Genomic DNA, 19077 nt, shown 5'->3' on the forward strand with positions numbered 1-19077 from the left:
GTACTATAGTCACTGTGAGTTTATTGGGCAGTGCCATGTCTTGTCCATGGCACCATTTCCAGTCTCTGGACTGAGTGGCAGGTTCTCAATCTCTCCAGAATTCAGGTAGCATTTGTCATGCTACCAGCCCTTATTATGTAAGCCTTAAGAGTAAGTCTTCTTTGTAATCCATATTCATTCTGTTGGTTCTATTCCTTTAGGAAACCCTAACTATTAAAACTAGGCTTTAATTATATATGCTTGTTTGTTTATTGTTTTTTGAGACAGGATCTCACTATTTAGCTCTGAGTATTCTGGAACTCATTCTGTAGACCAAGCTGGCCTTGATCTCACAGAGATCCATCAGCCTACCTCTGCCTCCTGGGTGCTGGGATCAAAGGTGTGTGCCACCATTCACAGCTAAATTTGTTTTTATTTTGAAATACTTTTAGGCTTACAAAAGAGGTGAAAGAATAATTTGGGCATTCTCATACGTCTTTTCATCTCACTTCCTCTAGTGTTGATGTTTTACATGATCACTTTATAGCCATAAAACTGAAGACAGTAGCACTAACACAATGTTACTAACTACAGATGGTGTAGGCCCATTATTTCTATATGGTATGGCAGCTAGGCTCAAAAGCCATAGGCCACACTGAGATGGTCATGTAACCTTCCAGACAGGCTGTCATTAACCTAACAAAGGGTCAGGATGTTGTTTTGCTCCTTCTCTGTAATTTGGAGGTTTCCTGAAAAGAGATGCTAATTCAACCTACGTGACAAAGCTAGCATACAGACGAGGAAGATGTGATAGAGACATAGGTAGATGTGGATGTGACTAAAAGCCAGTCACCTGGTTACCTAGGAAACAAAATGCTAATGAATTGTCCCCTCAGTTTACATTTTGGTATAAAAGCTGTTTGGAGAATAAACGAGAGAAATTCTTCAGCATGTGAACTCAGGATTTCATGAGGGACCACTGGGAATCTCCCTCCCAAAAAAGCCACGTGAGTTATCTCTTTATTCCTGCGCCTCTATGTCTGTCCAGAGAGTGGTAGTTTATGTTGGGATCTGGTTAAAAAAAAATAATCAATGGTCCAGGCTGCCACCGGATCCCGACAATATGGGTGTTTGGAATCTTATTTGTTTCTCTACTGTAGAATCCAATCTGAGGCATCGTGTTATATTTCGTCGTGTCCCCTGAGTCTCCTCTAATCTGTGACCGTTTCTCCGTCTTTTCTGGCTAGGTATCTGTGCAACACATCCAGTCTGGATTTTTTTTCTCTTTTAAAGATTTAGTTATTTTTAACTATGTGTCAGTGCGTAGGTCTGTGTGTAGGTGATGGAGGAAGGTCATTGGCTAATAAAGAAACTGCCTTGGCCCATTTGATAGGCCAGCCTTTAGGTGGGTGGAGTAAACAGAACAGAATGCTGGGAGGAAGAGGAAGTGAGCTCATACACCTTAGCTCTGCTCTCTTGGGCAGATGCGATGAAGCTCCGACCCCAGATGGACGTAGGCTAGAATCTTCCCGGTAAGCGCACCTCGGTGCTACACACATTAATAGAAATGGGCCAGGCAGTGTTTAAATGAATACAGTTTGTGTGTTGTTATTTCGGGGCATAAGCTAGCCAGGTGGCTGGGAGCAGGGCAGCAGGAATGCAACCTGCAGCTCCTTTCAACATGTAGGTCTGTGCCTGAGCATGCAAGTGTGCTTGAAGATCAGAGGCTTTTGATCTGGAACTCAAGTCACAGGTAATTGTGAACAATTAACATGGATTCTGGGAGTCAAACTCGGGTCCTCTGCAAGAGTACTGCAGGCTCTTAACCAGTGAGTCACCTCTCTACCCCAGTGTGAATTTCAGATAAGGCTGGAGTTATGGATTTATTTTTTATGGTGTTCCTGGTCTTATCAGCAGCCCGTGACTTACAGCTGGCTGGCTGACTGACAGTAATCATTTGATGAAGGTGGTATCTGCCAAGTTTTTCCATTATAAACTTAGTATTTCTCTCTTTTCATATTCTAGCCACTGGAAATGAATGCAGCCTGTATTCAAAGAGAGAAGGTTTAAGTTTCAGGACAATTATGGGAAAGTTTGTAGACAAGTGTTCAAACCATCACAATAATAAATAAATATTTAGGGAAGATTCTCTGAAGTTCTGTTATGATCTTGCCTCTTGGTATTGTAATGATCTGTCCTGTCCTTTTAAGAGACAAGTCACATCCACTCCCTCCCTTGTCTGCCGAAGCAAGCTGAGCTTCAGCTTCCAGCCTGAGTCCCCCCCTTTGCAGTCTCCCTCTTGAAGAGGCAGTTTTTGTCTCTCCTTTCTCTCTCTTTCTCTCCTCTTCTACCTTCCCCCTTCCCTTTCATAACCTACTAAATAAACATCCAACCTCACTCTGCATGGCATGCCTATCCATGTCTCTGTCTCTCACCCAACACGTCCCAGGACCAGCTGCCTTTGGAGACCTGCAGTGTGGTCTTGTGGCATGCCCATCTGTCTGTCTTTCCTCGTGGCCTGCTGCAGCCACTTGGGGAACTGTGCCGTCCCTGCCTGGGACTAGCTGCTCTTGGGACCTGCTGCCCACTGCCTGGCACCACATGGCCCGCTGCCTGCTGTCGCTTGGGGACCTACAGCGTTTCTGCCACTGCAGCCACTTGGGAACCTGTAGCATTTTTACTTAATCCATTACAGATGTCACTCTCTAATCTTGGCATCATCCATCAGTGGGTCTGCTGGCAGCATTGTCCTGGGGTGCTTAGTGTCAATTTGTCCATTTGCCTTATCCTTTCTGCACACAGCATTTGGAATTCATCTATAGCTCAGAGGCATTCTTTCCTTACAGCGGGTTTACTTATTCACCCTTGATATGGACTTATGAGAATTGATTTTGTGGTTGTTATTTTCTGAACTACTAATCAATAATTACTTGTTTTTCATTGTCCAATTGTTTCAGGTTTTAAAGTCAGGAACTCTTTGCAGCTGGCTCTTTCTCCCTGCCTGTATCTTCCTTACTCCCTTTCTACTCTACTCTTCTTCCTTTTACAAGATGCACAAGCAGCCTTAGAACCAGACGCTTCTCTAGCAAGTTCTTGTTCCTTCTCCAGGAAAGTAGCACTTAGGGACCAGGATCTGAGGGCTCAGTGTGCTCATGGACATTGCCTAGGTCATCCTAGTGACACACACGTACGTGTACACACGAGCGCACACACACACACACACATACACACTCATTCATAATTCATAGAGCTAATGAGTGGAACAGATAGTTCTCGAAAGATAAAGTACAAGCCCAGGTGGTGGTGGTGCACGCCTTTAATCCCAACACTCAGGAGGCAGAGGCAGGCAAATCTTTGTGAGTCTGAGGCCAGCCTGGTCTACAGAGCAAGTTCCAGGACAGCCAAGACTGTTTCACAGAGAAACCCTGTCTCAAAAAACCGGGGGGAAAGAAAAAGAGAAGAAGTAGAAAGTGTTTATCATCACTAGCCATCAGAGAAATGAAAATTAAAACCACACTGAGATTTTATCTGACCACAGTTAGTACCACACTAAGATAAAAAATATCACATTTTCTCCCATTAGTTGATCCTAGATTTTATATAGATACATAAAATTCTTTATGCATAGCTGGTAGGAAAGTGGAAGAGAGACCATACGGGGGAATGCAGAGGTCTCATGGGAAGGAGAAGGAATGAGAGAAGGGAAGTCTTAAGGAATGGGCGGGCATTTCAGAGCACACTTTATGTGTACATAAAAATGGCCATATATACTCAGGTTCATATAATAAAACCATTTTACAGGGAACCTGCCCTTCCTTATCTCCAGCAGATTAACGTATTTGCACAACTCCGGCATACACTGGAAAGCGGCTTCAGTTCCTAAGAGTGAAATGAATAGTTCATCGGATGAGTTTGCAATCACACCAGCTGCAACAGGGCTCCCGTAGTTCTACACCTCACCGGTTCTTCTTAGACTTGAACTCGCCTGCCCAGCCCCAGCTGTTCCTCCGTTTGGCCTGCCTGAATCACAAATGACCTACACTCCTTTTGGCGTGTGTTTGTGAAGGTGGTATTTTCATCTGTGTTACATGTCCACCCTGTTCTAAGTGCTACACACTTTTCCCTTTCCTGACATCCCCAGGAAGACTTCAACTGGCTTAAGAGCTAATGGCAGTCTTGCCTGAGGAGATCTCTCCTCCGGGCTTCCTAAACTTTTGCTTTTTTGCAGCCTGCTCCTCTCAGCCTCCTTAGCCGAGCCAAGTGAATCCAATAGGATGCCAGGGCACCTAGGCTTCTTCACTAAAGAGTTCAGTGGCTAAAGACCCAGCAGAGTAGGCCACCCCACCAGGCTTCCCAGCTAGGTAGCTTGGTGTTCCCTCATCAGAATGATGCCAAGCGCCAGGCCCCTGTTCACAGTCCCTGCCTTCTAAGTTGGCAGGTAGCACATTCTCGTAGTCATTAGAGTCTTCACTTGACTGCTCTTCTGCCTGTGCCGCCTCACTCTCCTCGCTCTGTGTAGATGGCTGGAATGCCATATAATACACAGAGGACAGGGCTCTCCAGACAGGGTCCCCATGATCCGTATTGGAAGATGTCACTTCTTCCCGAGTCTGCGGCTGGCTTCCGTTGGGATCTGCTGATGGGACATTTTCATAATCCCTGCAGCACTGAAGAGCCATACTGGGCTGATACTCTTGAATGTCCTCTAGATCCAAAGCCGTCATATTGACGTAGTCATTTGAAGTCTGAGATGAAGCTTCTCCATCACTGAGGGAATCACTGCGCTTACTTCCTGGAGCCCACAGAGCAGTGTGGTCAGAGGCAGCCCCAGAGCCTGCATGCCCTGCTTCAGCAAACTCCAGCTTCTGGGCACTGGGAAGACCAAGGTGACTCTCAGGAGTGCTTTTGGGAGCAGTTAGAGCCTCACTGGTCTCCTCTGCTGTAGGGATATTGACATAATCGTTTGACTCCCTGGAAGAAATGCTGGAGTTATTTCTGGAGGTTCTGACACTGTTGTAAGGTGCTGAGGGGGCAAGGTCCCCGCACATCTGGGGTACTGTGCCATTGTCATAGATGCCTACTGTGTACGCCACGGCATGAACAGAAGCTCTGTGTATCTGAAGGGAGCTGAGTGCCTGAGAGGCCTGCAAAGAAGAAGAGAAAGTGACAGGATGGGACCTGAAATAGGAACACGGCCACTCTTCCTCCCTGCACTGCCTGGCATTATAATCCCTTCATCCATCCTCTAGCTTAGAGATGAGCTCCAGGCGAGGGATCCACACTGCAAGGCTTTGGGTGCCAGGTATGCTGAGAGCATGAGTAAAGGGTATAAGAGAAGCAATGCTGGTCCTGTAGCTCAGTAGTCGAGTACTTGTGCAGCACATGCAAGGACCTAGGTTCAGCCCTTAAGATCGCAAATGCATTCAGAAAAACAGAGGCTGAAGTGAGATGTCAAATCACAGCAGATTTTGGCTACGGTGGAGGGGGAGGAGCCAGTAGGTAAGGAGAAGGACACACAGGAGAAAGTGCCCTTCACCAATGCACACTGGAGGGTCAATGCATGGCCTGAAGACGGAGACTCAGATTGAGTCTGAGCGTGCAAATCCCAGCTTTGCTACTCTGAGTGAGTCTGAAAGTCTTCCTTTGGCACCTTCATTTCCTAGTCTGTAAACTGAAGGTTGTCGCAAGGTTTATGTTATAAGGTTTTGTGGATGGTCAAAGGATTATTACACGAGAAGTGTTGAGAACAGTGTTAGCATATAGAAAATACTAACGATGAAGGATTTTGGTTTCTTGGAGTCCAAAAATTTTAAGAAAGCGTGTGGACTTTTAATGGGGAAACCCCTTCCCCCTTTTTTTAGAGACAAGGTCTTCCTCTGTTGCTCACACTCTTCAGGAGCTTACTACGTAGCCCAGGCTGGCCTTCTGCTTATGGACAATCCAGCTTTTTTGAGTGCTTTTGCAGTCATAAAGTTCCAAGTTCCATAACAAAGTACTAGTTTCATTTTATTTATTTATTTTTGGTTTTATTCATTTTGAGACAGGGTCTCATTAAGTAGCTTTGGATATCCCGGAACTCTCTATGTAGACCTCAAACTCACAGAGCTCCACCTGACTCTGCTTCCTAAGTGCTAGGATTCAAGGCATGCACCACACCCCCGGTGCTATCGGTTATTAAATGTTTAAATATGTTTAAAATGTTTTTTGTTGTGGGACATGGTTTTTTTTTTTTGGTTTTTTCGAGACAGGGTTTCTTTGTGGTTTTGGAGCCTGTCCTGGAACTAGCTCTTGTAAACCAGGCTGGTCTCGAACTCACAGAGATCCGCCTGCCTCTGCCTCCCGAGTGCTGGGATTAAAGGTGTGTGCCACCACCGCCCGGCTGGGACATGGTTTTACTGTGTAGCCCTGGCTGTCCTGGAACTAACTCTGCAGACAGGGCTGGCCTCAAATTCAGAGATGCCATCTGCCTCTGCCTCCCAAGTGTTGGAATTAAAGGCGTGTGCCACCACTGCCCAGCTCAAAATGTTTTTCGATCACTGTAGAATCCAAACAGATCCACAAGTTAAAGACAGATTCCCTCAGGGACTACCCAAACTTTGGCAATGGAGTTGACTTCATCTGCCCTTTTTCGGATACTCCAGGAAGTCATAGTCAATGAATAGGAGGAAAAGGCCATACTGTAATGTGACTCCCTGGGAACCTAAACATCTGAACAACAACAGCTTCTCCATCTGGGACGTCCTCGCTGAGCCAAGAACCATCCCTGACTCAGAGCAACTGACATCTAGCAAACATATTGACTATGAAAATCGCTATCCTGGCTGGGCGGTGGTGGCGCACGCCTTTAATCCCAGCACTCGGGAGGCAGAGGCAGGCAGATCTCTGTGAGTTCAAGACCAGCCTGGTCTACAAAGCTAGTTCCAGGACAGGCTCCAAAGCCACAGAGAAACCCTGTCTCGAAAAACCAAAAAAAAAAAAAAAAAAAAGAAAGAAAGAAAGAAAAGAAAAAAAAAAGAAAAAAAGAAAACCGCTATCCTGATTTTAGAGGAGTCTCTGGACCAAACCGCCTTCGGACTTCTTAGGAGTCAACTTCAGAGCCAGATCACAAGGCATATAGAATACCAACGGTAAACTGCTGAGCCGCTGGCGGCTGTGGCTTTGCCAGAGGGCAGAGGAATATTCAAGCAGATAGCAACTGAGAATTCAGGTGTTAGCCCACCAGATGAATAATTTTCCAATGGAGGAATCTTGCTAAGCAAGGCTTCCGGGACCACAAACTCTGAACCGGTTGCTTCTGTCTGCAGTTCTCTCATGAGCTACTATAGCTCTTCCCTAAAAACAGCTATGGGTATTCTCCCCACTGCTGTGTGTTTATCTCATGAATATATTTCATCTACTGGGCACACGGTATATCTGTGGATGATCAGAAAGATAATTTCTGCTTAACTGTATAACTCTGATGAATAGAAATAATACTAGGATATTTTTCATAGTTCAAACTGACAAAGGAAAATTGCAATATTCTCAGTTACAAAGACAGCTTTTTACACATTTACCTGACTTTAGACTTCAGAGCAAATCCAAAATAGATTAGTTGCCCCTGGAGACAAATTGCCCAAGGGGAAGTTCCCAGCTGTCTGTTTGTTGAACCAAAATCAGGCTGATAACACTAAGACATAACTCCCCACTGTAATTGATTTTCTGCATGAACTCCTGGCCTCAGTTGTGATGCAGTAGTCAAGGTTCAGTCAACTAATTGTTTATTATTATTATTATTTTGGTTTTTCGAGCCAGGGTTTCTCTGTGGCTTTGGAGCCTGTCCTGGAACTAGCTCTGTAGACCAGGCTGGTCTTGAACTCACAGAGATCCACCTGCCTCTGCTGGGATTAAAGGCGTGCGCCACCATCGCCCCACTCTAACTGTTTATTGTTAAAGTCCTGAGTTTCAATGTTGCTCTCTGGGAATCCTGACCCCTTAGAGCTCCTTGCTTATTTTACTCTCCACGCCTGGCCAAGGTGACATTCCATGCCTGAGAGAAACTGTGATTCCTTACGAGTGTCAGAATGGCTCGGGCTCTTATTTGTTTACTCAAGTAAAGTTATGTCCCTGAAAAATGTAATTCATATTTTGTCCAGAGTTTGTTCCTGGAGGAGTGAATGGGTGAGTGATGTAGAAGAGAGATGTAGTTATGTGTGAAGAAATGGAACAGAGTAGAGAGAAGTTGTGTGTGTAGGGGAGAGATGTGTGTGCAGGAGAGAGGATTGTATGTAGGGTGGAGATGTATATGTAGGAGAGAGATTGTGTGCAGGAGAGATGGATGGATGTAGGTAGAGATGTATATGTAGGGAGAGATGTATATGTAGGGTGGAGATGTATATGTAGGAGAGAGATGTAGGTAAACAGAGATGTGTGGTGAGAAGAGATGCAGTGGCTGAGAAGGGCTGTGCAGAGGGAGCTGGGTAGAGGAAAGAGTAGCTATGTAGAAGAGAGCTATGTAGAGAGAAGGGGCATAGCTGTGTAAATAAGTGTGTAAACAGAGATACACAGAAATGTGTGTAGAGAGATGAGGTGCTGTGTAGGACAGAGATGTAACTATGTATAGAGACATGTAGCCATGTAGAAGGTAGGTGTGGCTGGGGAGAGGGATGTATGTATGTAAAGAGAGACATGAGATGTAGCTGTGCCAGATGGTGGTGGCACACTCGGGAGGCAGAGACAGGAGGATCTCTGTGAGTTCAAGGCCAGCCTGGTCGGAAGAACAAGTTCCAGGACAGGCTCCAAAGCTACAGAGAAACCCTATCTTGAACCCCGCCCTACCCCCACAAAGATTACTCAGCAGTTAAGAGCCCTTGCTGCTCTTTCAGAGGACCCAGGTTCAGTTCTCAGCACCCACAGGGTAGCTTACAACTGTCTACAACTTCAGTTCCAGGGGATCTAGTGGTCTCTCTTGACCTCCCTGTGCAACAGGCACACACATGGTGCTCATACATATATGCAGGTAAAACAATATAATAAAATGAGGTGTAAATTTTTTGTTTTAAAAGATGAATTTAAAGTGTGGTTTGAACACTAATTACATCGTTGAAATAGCTATGGCTTCCTGGAGTGACCACTCTGAATAGAGCAACATTTATTGGGATAAACAAACAAATTGTCGTGTCTTTATTAAAGTCATCACTTTCAGTTCTAACATCACACACTTGAGTGCATGCGCCTTTCTTAAAATCCTAAGTGCCGGCTCCTCCCCTCACCCCTCTCTTGGCATGCTAGTCCTGTGTAGTCTAGGTGGGTCTCGAACTCACAATGTACTCCAGTCTAGCCTCTAATTGCCAAACTGTCCTCAGCTTCCTGAGAGCTGCATTACAGGAATGTGTGACCACACTAGCCATAAGTTAAATAGTTATTTTTCTTCCCTTGTCCATAGGAAGTTCTTCATGGTCTGTGCCAAACGACACCAAAATGCTAGACAACCGGAACTGAGACAAACCCCATTCCCTCCTGCCCTCTGCCATACTCCTGGGACTTTATCTTTTCCCTTGGCTCTTACCTCGTGCTCAGGGCTGTCAGAATCTCTGGAGAGGAGGCTCTCAGTACTGAAGCCATTCGACTGATGTCTCCCTGCAACAACCAAATGAATCCTGAAGATAGTGGGTTTCAGAGTGCTTTCGCCCCAATATCTCAGCTAGCAGATGAATGGGGGTCTCTAGGTTCCTGTGAGAACCTAGAATGTCTGGTAGTCTGTGGTTAAGAGGGTCAGAGTTACAGGATGACACTCTGAGACCTGAATGCATTTCCAGGCCTGCCTGTGGAGAACTCCCCATCCCTTGCTTATGAGGTCTTACTCAATGTCTTCACCACCTACGATGTAACTGGCTTTCCTCTGTTGCCTAAAGCTGGCTGACCCCTGCTCTCTGTCCAGAGGTCCCACTGGAGGTGCAGACTACTGAGTGTTATTCCGCAGCCTGAATACTTGGAGAAAGCTGCTTCTGAGTGGTGCGAGGTGCATCTTGGGAGCCTAAGTTCAGAATGTCAGGACTCCATAGATTAGGGCAGTGTTTTCAACCTTCCTCATGCTGAGACCCTTTAATAGAGTTCCTCATGCTGTGGTGACCCTCAATTATACAATTATTTTTGTTGCTACTTCATAATTGTAATTTTGCTACTGTTATGAATCATAATGTAAATATCTGATATGTAGGGTATCTGATATGCAACCCCAGTGAAAGGGTCATTTGACCCCCGAAAGGGTCATGACCCACAGGTTGAGAACAGGTAGATTAGGAGAAACTTACCCAACTGTGCCTGTTGCTGGGGCAAGAAGTCATAAATATTTTTGGCTCTTTGTCTGGGTGGAGGCAGAGTCAGCGACGGAGCTACTTGGAAGTAAGGCACTCTCCCTGAAAGGCAATGGTAGGATAGGGTCAACACGCAGAGCACAGGGGCTCTCAGGCTGAGTAGTCCCCACCCTCACCAGGTGTCATAAAAGATACATTTCTAATTCAGTCCAAGGACAAGAAATTCAGTGGACAGAGGCAGGAAGAGGAAACCGGGCACAAGGATGCCAAAGCTATGTCTTCTCGATGTCACTCCGATCCACACTATGGCCACAGCTTAGGACCAGTGTCAGGAAAGGATACAGGATTCCAGAGAGGTATCTTCTGATTAGAAAATGCCCCAGGGTTTAAACACCAGGCTGGAAGACTGACCCTACAGCCTCTCAACTGGAGACAAGCATGGGACTCACGCTTCTTCTGTTTGTTCCAGCGCCACAGGATGCAGGCCACCATGATGACCAGGAGGATGACCACGAGTGCCAGAAAGCCAGGGAAGATGCTGGTGGTCTGGCCTTTCTTTCTAGGAGGAAAACCAGGTGGTCATGCTCCAGGTGGCCATAGGATTTGGGTTTGGGGATGTGGGAGAAGACTTCTCTCAGGAGATAGAGCCCAAATGATACCAGGTAGGAAACAGAGGGCAACCACAACCGAATCTTAGCTGACTCCCCTAATGGCCAGATGCCCCTTTGTGCATAGACATCCTTGAAGCTGGGGTTAAGTTGTTCCTGCTCTATCATAAACCAACACACCCAGACGTTCTCCTATACACGTGCACCCAAAAGACTGATGCTATTATATTGTTATGCATTATGGTTTTGACATCTCCCACCCTTTGTAGGGATCATTAGAAGAAATATTCTGAAAGGGAGACCTGGCCCACCCTGATTTGGGCAGAGAGGAGGGTGACAGAGGTCACTGTGGTGAAGCCACCTACCTCATACATATTTATAAAAGCTTCTTTGCAATCAACAGCACAGTGCTCATTGCCTTGAGACACTCACCCCAATCTCTCCTTGGAGTGTTTGCTTTGCTTACTGTTGCGAAATAAACTTTGGTTTAAATTGTATATGTCTTTTGTTGTATTCTTCCCTTCAAGAAGAGCCCTCCCCCCCTTGTAACACAAGGATTTAGAATGCGGGAGCCAGACAAATGATGTTGAGGTGGAGGGGACAAACTGGAGTAAGAGAAAGTCATATCTGGGACTTGGAGAAATGGCTCCGTGTTTGGAAGCATTTGCTGCTCTTCCAGGGTCCCGGGGTTCAGTTCCCAGCATCCACTGGTGTCTCACAACCTTCTGTAACTCCAGTTCCAGGGGATTCAACACCTCTGGCCTCTGAGTGTACAGACCCACATGCCCGTGCACACACACATGTAACTATACATAACTAAAAAGAATAAAAAAAGGCCAGGCGAAGGTGGCACACTCCTTTAATCCCAACATTCAGGAGGCAGAGGCAGGTGGATCTCTGTGAGTTTGAGATCAGCCTGATCTGCAAAGTGAGCTTCGGGACAGCCAGGGCTGTTACACAAAGAAACCCTGTCTTGAAAATACTACTGCTGCTGCTGCTATAAAGAATGGAAAGAAAGTCAGTTCTGAACAGCAGTTTCATGGAGAAAGGAGTTTTACACATGGGAAAGGGAGCCATCCCTTTGAATGTCTACTACGTTCTAGGGGCTTGCATATGAAATCTATTATTTAATCTTCACAAAGCTCCTATCCTGCTCCTACCTGTCCCTAAGGATTCTGAGACCAGAAAAGAAAAGTAATAAAGCCACGATCTCAAGTGGGTGCAGAGATGGAATAAGCGTCTGGGTTGTTTGAGGCCAGAGAGCAATCTTTTTCTGCTCTCACACTATCTGCGAACTTTCAGCGCCAAATACATCTGGCCCGACATCCCCTCATTCCTGCTTCCAGGGTTTTCTGGCTTGCTGGGAGAGAATTACTCAACTCACAATCAGGAAGTGACTCTGTGACAGAGTCCAGCTTACTTGACCTTGAGTAACCCCAAAATGTAGAGCTGGTCTCTAAGCAACACTAGATTGTTGGGTGAAATTTAACCAACATCAGCTTTGTGTAGCTTTGTGATTCCCTGGCAGGGCACAGTTGTGTCTCTGCTTGGGTACTGAAATGCATCCAGATGATTGCAGCAGCAGGAGGCCACACCCACTCTAGCAGGAAGTAGGCAGTGGAAGTAGAGCAGGAACAAGCAGCTGACCCTCAAATATTAAAACCAGGTCATTCCTGGAAAGATTTTGTCTTGCTGAGTTCTGGAATGACTGACCCAGTTTTTCATTGGCCATTCCTCTTAGGTTGTCCAGTAGACATCTCAAACCAAAACCGGACGGACTCCCATTCTGCCTCCATATACCGGCTTTTCCTCTAGACTTCCCACCATCTAGCAGTCCAGTCTAAACCCTTGGCACCACTCCTGACTGACTGTTCTTTCATGCCTTACTTCCAGTTAATCGGCTTTGCCCTGGGCAAGAGCATCTGCTTCAAGCCCAGCCATTGCGTTCCCATTGCCATCACCGTGGCCTAAGTCAACATGAGTTCCAGGGAGAATTTTGCAGTGGTCACCTCCCTGGTGGCTCTCCTGGCTTTCACTCATGGCTTCAACATACTGTGCTCACCCATGGACTAGTATAATCATTGTAAAGAGTAAGTCACACCATGTCTCTCCTCCACTGGGAATCTCCCACGGCTTTCCGTCATTCTGGTAGTGAATCTCTAGTCAGTACTCAGTGAGAAGTTTTTGACCTAATGTGATCTGGCTTCTCCTCATTAACTTCTGGGCCCGTTTCCAACACCTTTACCCCTGATGCTGACCACCATGGCCTCTCGCTGTTCCTGCCCATATGAAGACTAGTTCTAGCTCAGATCTACCTCCCCTGTAGGTACTCAGAAGGGCCAAGTTCCTCATTTTATTTAAGTCTCTTCTACAGTGTTGTGACCTCCTTAAAGGGATCGTCCCTTGCCAGGCTCATTAGTCACAGTTTTCTTACTCAGTTCCATTTCCTCTTTCAAGCCCTTCTGGTTGACTGATAATACACAATACCTGGTTATCTCTTTGCTATCAAACATCACGCCCTGACTGTGAGCTCTAAGAAGTCATGGGCTTGTCTGTACTATCCACTCAGCATCTCAAACAGCACCTCTGATGTATAATAGAAGTTTAATGAGTATTTGTTCAATGCTATCTGAATGAAATAAGAAGTGAATGAGCCCAGAAATGGTTTTGAAAATAATGCAGTCATCATGGAAAATGACTTACGGTAATTATCCCCAAAATTAAAAATAGAACCACCATATGCTCTGCTAGTCCTGCTGCTAGATCCATGTTCAGAGAAAATGAAAGCTGTGTGCCTGTACCCCGTGCTTGTTAGAGTAGTTTGTACTGCCATGCTCACCGCAGCAAAATTCACAAGAGCCAATGTGGAATCAGTCTGAGCGTCTCTCAACAGATGGCTGGATAGAGAGGGTAGACGGTCTTGTCGTTTGTGACAAGGTGGACGGACCTGGAGGACATCGTGCGAACTGAACAAAGCCTGGGGCAGGTAGATACCTACTGCATGATCTCACATGCAGAACCGAAAAAGACTCAACTCAAAGCAGCAGGGAGTAGCAGAATGGTGGTCACCAGGAGTGGGGAGAGAGGGGTCCCAGAGATGTAGGTCAAAGGTTGGGTAAAGGAAGAAGCTCAACATAGCAATGTTGAAAATGAAGTATTCTTGAATATTCCTCAAGGAGTTATTTGAAGTATCCTCTCCTAAAAAAGTACATTAACTAATAGATGTTTACCTAGTTCAACTTAGCCACTGACAAAATCTACATATTTCAAAATAACATGCTAAATGTAATATAAGCATACAAATTTTATATTCTAGTTACAAAGTGAAAAAGAAAAGGAAACAAAACAAAAGCAACTTAAGGAAGCAATAGTTTCCAGAGTCAGTGAGCTGACTCAGTAGGGAAAGGCACCCACTGTCAAGCTTGGCACTCTGAGCTTGATCCCTGAGACCCACACGACGAAAGGAGAGAACCAATTCCCGCAAATTGCCCTCTGACCTCTCCACCCTCCCACCCACTCCCCAAAATGAAAAAAAAAAAAGGAGATAGTGTTGGGAGGGTGCTTCGGGCTTCAACAATGAATATGAACTCATTCTTCTTCAGCACCTGCGTTATAACTGCAAGGGACATGGATTTACTCTGGTAATAATATTGAAATTTTCTGGCTGGGTGGTGGTGGCGCATACCTTTAATCCCAGCACTCAAGGCAGAGGCAGGCGGATCTCTGTGAGTTCGACGCCAGCCTGGTATATAAGAGGTAGTTCCAGGACAGGCTCCAAAGCAACACAGAGAAACCCTGTCTCAAAAAACAAAAACAAAACAAACAAAAATTAAAATTTTCTAAAATTACAGGAATTGAAAAAATATCCTTTCATAGGGTTTTCCTTTGATCAGAGCCCTGAAATTCATGCCCACTAATATTTCTGAAGTCTTAACACCCGACAGACACTTTACTTTTGTTTATCTGAGATTGAGAACTTCAGAGGTGAATTTATATCCATGATTAGTTCTGTAAGATCCCGTGTCCTAAAACTTTATCACTTTTACCCTACACTTCACACTCATGACAAGGTTTTAGGATCTAAAAACTCATCGCTGGGGAATTAGGACTTTTGTTTCTATCACGGCAGAACGAGAGATCAGAAAGATTGAGTTCAGGGCCTCTGAAAGGAAGAAAACCCAATCAGAAATTCAACTATTAACCCCCCCCCCACACTCCATCTTCTTTCTTCCCTCCAGCATCCCTGAGCAAATGGCTCTGGGCTCAAAGTTTGCTGGTCCTAACGGACCCAGACCTATACTGTAGGTGTGGATGGCAGCTCTGCCAGGTTAGACCATTCCTGTAGGGGAGCAGGGGACAGTGGAGCTCACTTCCCAAAGCACTCACCCTTCCAGGCCACCAAGAGTCCTCTGCAAAGTGCTGGGCCAGGAGTTCCTTCTGGTGACGTCTGGTGGGGCTGGGGTGGTATACATCCCTGGAACCTCTAGGGGCTTGGCAGCTTCTAAGTCTTCTCGGGGTCAGAATTGACTAGTCTCTATGGCTTCCCTTTCCTTGGCTCTTTCTAAGTTGCTGATTCAGAGGGAAAAAAGGCAAATTGGTATGTATTTTGCATACAACCACCTTTTTAAGAAAAAGGAAAAAAAACAGATAAGAATGACAGAAAATTCTCCAAATCTCCATGTTTTCTCAACATGTTTTACTCTTGAAATTTTTTTCTTTCTTTTTTTTTTTTCTTTTTGGTTTTTCGAGACAGGGTCTCTCTGTAGCTTTGGAGCCTGTCCCTGGAACTAGCTCTTGTAGACCAGGCTGGCCTCGAACTCACAGAGATCCACCTGCCTCTGCCTCCCGAGTGCTGGGATTAAAGGTGTGCGCCACCACTGCCCGGCTTGAATTTTCTTACTTGTTTATTTAGATGGCATTGCATGTATCTCAGACTAGCCTGGGACCTGCTATACAGCCACTCGTGGTGGGTTTATGTCTGTCAGGCTAGCCTAGAACTCTTTCTGTAGCCAAGATATGTAGCTGAAGATGACCTGGAACTTCTGATCCTTCTGCATCTACTTCCTTAAAACTGGGATTTACGGGGTTGTGCCACCACACTCTGTATATACTAGGGCTGGCACCCTGGGGCTGTACGTATGCACATACGTAGGCAAGCACTCTACATGAGGGCAGCCCCCCAGCCAGTCTTCCTAGATTGTATTCGCCGAAGTTCTCACATACGAAACAAAGTTTGGTTTTTGGCTTTTGTTTTTGTTTTTTTTTTTCCTTTCTGAAGATGCTAATCTTCTGTTCTAGAACTTTCTCCCAACGGACTCCCTCTTTTGGGATGGTGTAATGGCTCTGCAGGCAGAGGTGGTGCTTGCTGCCTGCCTGATGACCTAAGTTTGCCCCCGTTACCACCTTCAAGGTGGAAAGAGAGAACCATTTCCCACAATGTACTCTGATCTCTCTCTCTCTCTCTCTCTCTCTCTCTCTCTCTCTCTCTCTCTCTCTCTCAATCTCTCCCCCCCACACACACACCATAAATAAAGTTACTACTATTACTAACAGCAACAACAATAATAAAACCCAAACCGCCCTACCTTCACCTGAAATTCCAGGCTGAGTTCGTACAAGGTTCAAAAGCATCAGGCTTGGTTTACTGGGGGTGAGCGGTGCCTGCTGCAGAAAGTCAGCTGTCTCTCATCCAGGTGTTGATGCTCCCGGTGTGAAGTAGCTGGGGTGGCTCTCTAGTTTCTGCCTGTTGGTGGGAACATGAAGGGTTCAGGGGGACAAACTACCCAGAGGATCTGTGAGAAACTCTTTTTCCTCCAACCCCCAGAGCAGAATGGAAAGAGTCGCTGACAGGAAGCACCTCCACCAGCGTGCTAATGAGGCCCGGGGCACAGGAAATGCTCAACTCTCCACAGGCGGCAGGAAACCCATCTTCAGCCCTGCGGCTCCCCAGAGGCACTCTGGCATGTGGGGCACACGTGGTTAAAGAGGGCCAGGGAGCAAGAGCTTTGATTGTTGACCGTTTTCTAAGTGTTATAAGCTTCCAGGGTTAAAATCTGGAGGTTTAAAATAGTTTGCTCGTTGTTGACTATTTTTACTTATTTATTCTTATTACATATATTTAGCATGTCTGCACACCTGCCGTGGCACTTGTGTGGAGGTCAGAAGACACTTGGTGGTGTTTGTTCTCTCCTACCATGTGGGTGTCAGGAATCAAACCCCCGTCGTCAGAGTTCGAGACAAGTGAACCAGCTTGCTGACCCTTTCTGTTTGTTTGGTTTTGAGGCAGATCTCCTTTCAAAGCCCAAGGTAGCTGAACACATGTCATAACCCAGAAGGATCAGAAGTCTGAGGTTGTCTTCAGCTATGTATCTCGACTACGCAGAGTTCTAGGCTACCCTGAAATACGTGAAACTTTACATGAATGGCTATATAGCAAGGCCAGGCTAGTTTGAGATGCAAGCAACCCTATCTAAATAACCCTCCTGTCTTAATGTCCCTGGTGGTGGAGTTACAGGTGTGGGCCAGGCTTGGAACTCAGAATAGTTCTTTTCTTTTTCTTTCTTCTTCTTCGTGTGTGTGTCTGTTTTGTTTGTTTTTTGAGGCAGAGTTTTTCTGTGTACCCCTGGCTGTCCTAGAACTCACTCAGTAGACCAGGGTGGCCTTGAACTCAGAGATTCACCTGCCTCTGTCTCCTGAGGTCCGGGATTAAAGGTGTGCACGATCACCATCTGTCTTTCTTTTCTGCTTTTCTTTCCCTTCCCTCTTTCTCTTTTCTTCCCTTTCCTCCCCTCCCCTCCCCTCCTTCCTTTCTTCTTTCCTTCCTTCTCTGAGACACAGTCTCTCTATGTATTTCTCTTATGTAGACCAGGCTGGCCTCAAACTCATAGAGATCCTCCAGCCTCTGTGCACCACCACCACCACCACCACATCTGGCTTTCGAATGGTTCTCAGCAGGTCCAAACAGTACCGGGAGGAGTTATTTAGAGCGGAGTGCTGATCTGGCACCTGCTTGTGGTTCAGTGGGTGGACAGGCTTTATAAACAGACGCTCTGCAGGTGACAGCGCCAGAGGCTGTCTGTGTTTCACACGTTGAGGACCTCTGTTCCGGTGTCATGGTGGGAATGGAACCGAGCCTGGGCTGCAGGGCCTCTGGAGGCCTTTTCTTTCTCAGGACTCAGGGCTTCTGGTGAGGGGCTATCTGCTGCCGGCTTGGCTCTTCTGTCGTCCAATGTCAGTGCTGGGTAGCCTCCAATTTCAGGCGCTAGTGGGTTCCTCCCCAGCATTGACCTGAAGGTCCCAAGCTTGGGAGAATGTTCCAAGTTTGTTTCTAATTTAATTCCCTTTCTGTTATCTCCACATAGGCCCAGAAGAGTGAAGAGAGCACGCAGAGAGTCTCTCTAACTCTGCTTCTCAAGCCGGGTGGAGCTCCAGGAAAATGGATGGGCTGACGCCATCGGTGCCTTTGTCACCAGGCCTCTCCTTGATCTCTTCCCAATGGACATTGGAGTCTTTGACTCCCAGAGCCCAGACAAGTCCTAGCTCTCCCAGGGCCCCAGGAGGCTGCAGACTAGCCCTGTAACCGGCAGGAAACCCTGCCATGCCAGGCTCTCACCACCTTCCCCCTGGGGAGCCCGCTTATCTCGAAACAGATGATTTGGTGGCAGTTGGCTCCAGGGCTGGAACCCAAGTCTCTGTCTACATTTCTTTCAGGTCTGAATAGAAATTAGGATTCCTCACTAGATCTCTTGCGCTAGAAGGCAGGTGGCCAGACTGCCCTTGTGAGCCCTTGTGAGACTGTGGCGTGTGCTGGGTGAGCCGGGACCTTGAGTGAGGCCTCCAGGGAAGGCAGGTGGAGTTGACTTCAGAACCCTGACTGATAAGAACTGAAAAAGCGTGCGTTTTATGTCTAATCATCTCTTACTTGCCCAGTCTGTTGCAGCCAGACCAGCATTCCCTCCTAGTATCCCATGATGCCTGAGGGAAGCCACCTCAGGAATTCTCTCCCTCAGTTGCTGGCTCCACACCCTCCACTCTCCTGCTCTTCTTCCTGTCCACAAGTCAAGTCTGGCTAAAAAATTACTATAGAAATTTACTATCTCAGAAATAAGGGAAGGAAACCACTTATTTCTGATAAACGAGGTGATGCATGTTTTAAACTGGGTTCTTTTAGTGTTCCTTGAAACCTCTCAAAATCA

At 46.3% G+C, this 19077-nt stretch overlaps 1 protein-coding gene across 6 annotated transcripts; it reads right to left on the reverse strand.

The window, feature by feature from the left end:
• Nucleotides 1-3277: 3277 nt before the first annotated feature.
• On the reverse strand, nucleotides 3278-16750 carry Lax1 (lymphocyte transmembrane adaptor 1). Of its 6 annotated transcripts, none has more exons than XM_075988002.1 (6): nucleotides 16474-16750; nucleotides 15269-15451; nucleotides 10724-10833; nucleotides 10272-10376; nucleotides 9527-9597; nucleotides 3278-5123 (listed from the first exon to the last, which is right to left on the reverse strand). In XM_075988002.1, exons 2-6 carry the CDS (start codon nucleotides 15352-15354, stop codon nucleotides 4266-4268), a joined length of 1230 nt encoding a protein of 409 aa, XP_075844117.1. In that variant the 5' UTR covers nucleotides 15355-15451; nucleotides 16474-16750; the 3' UTR covers nucleotides 3278-4265. The 6 variants fall into 6 exon arrangements, with proteins under 6 accessions (XP_075844117.1, XP_075844116.1, XP_075844114.1 ...); XM_075988001.1 differs by having other exon boundaries at nucleotides 15269-15502; XM_075987999.1 differs by having other exon boundaries at nucleotides 16468-16750.
• Nucleotides 16751-19077: the final 2327 nt, after the last annotated feature.

This window comes from Microtus pennsylvanicus, chromosome 10 (assembly GCF_037038515.1).
Source record: "Microtus pennsylvanicus isolate mMicPen1 chromosome 10, mMicPen1.hap1, whole genome shotgun sequence".
Classification (NCBI taxonomy): Eukaryota; Metazoa; Chordata; class Mammalia; order Rodentia; family Cricetidae; genus Microtus; species Microtus pennsylvanicus.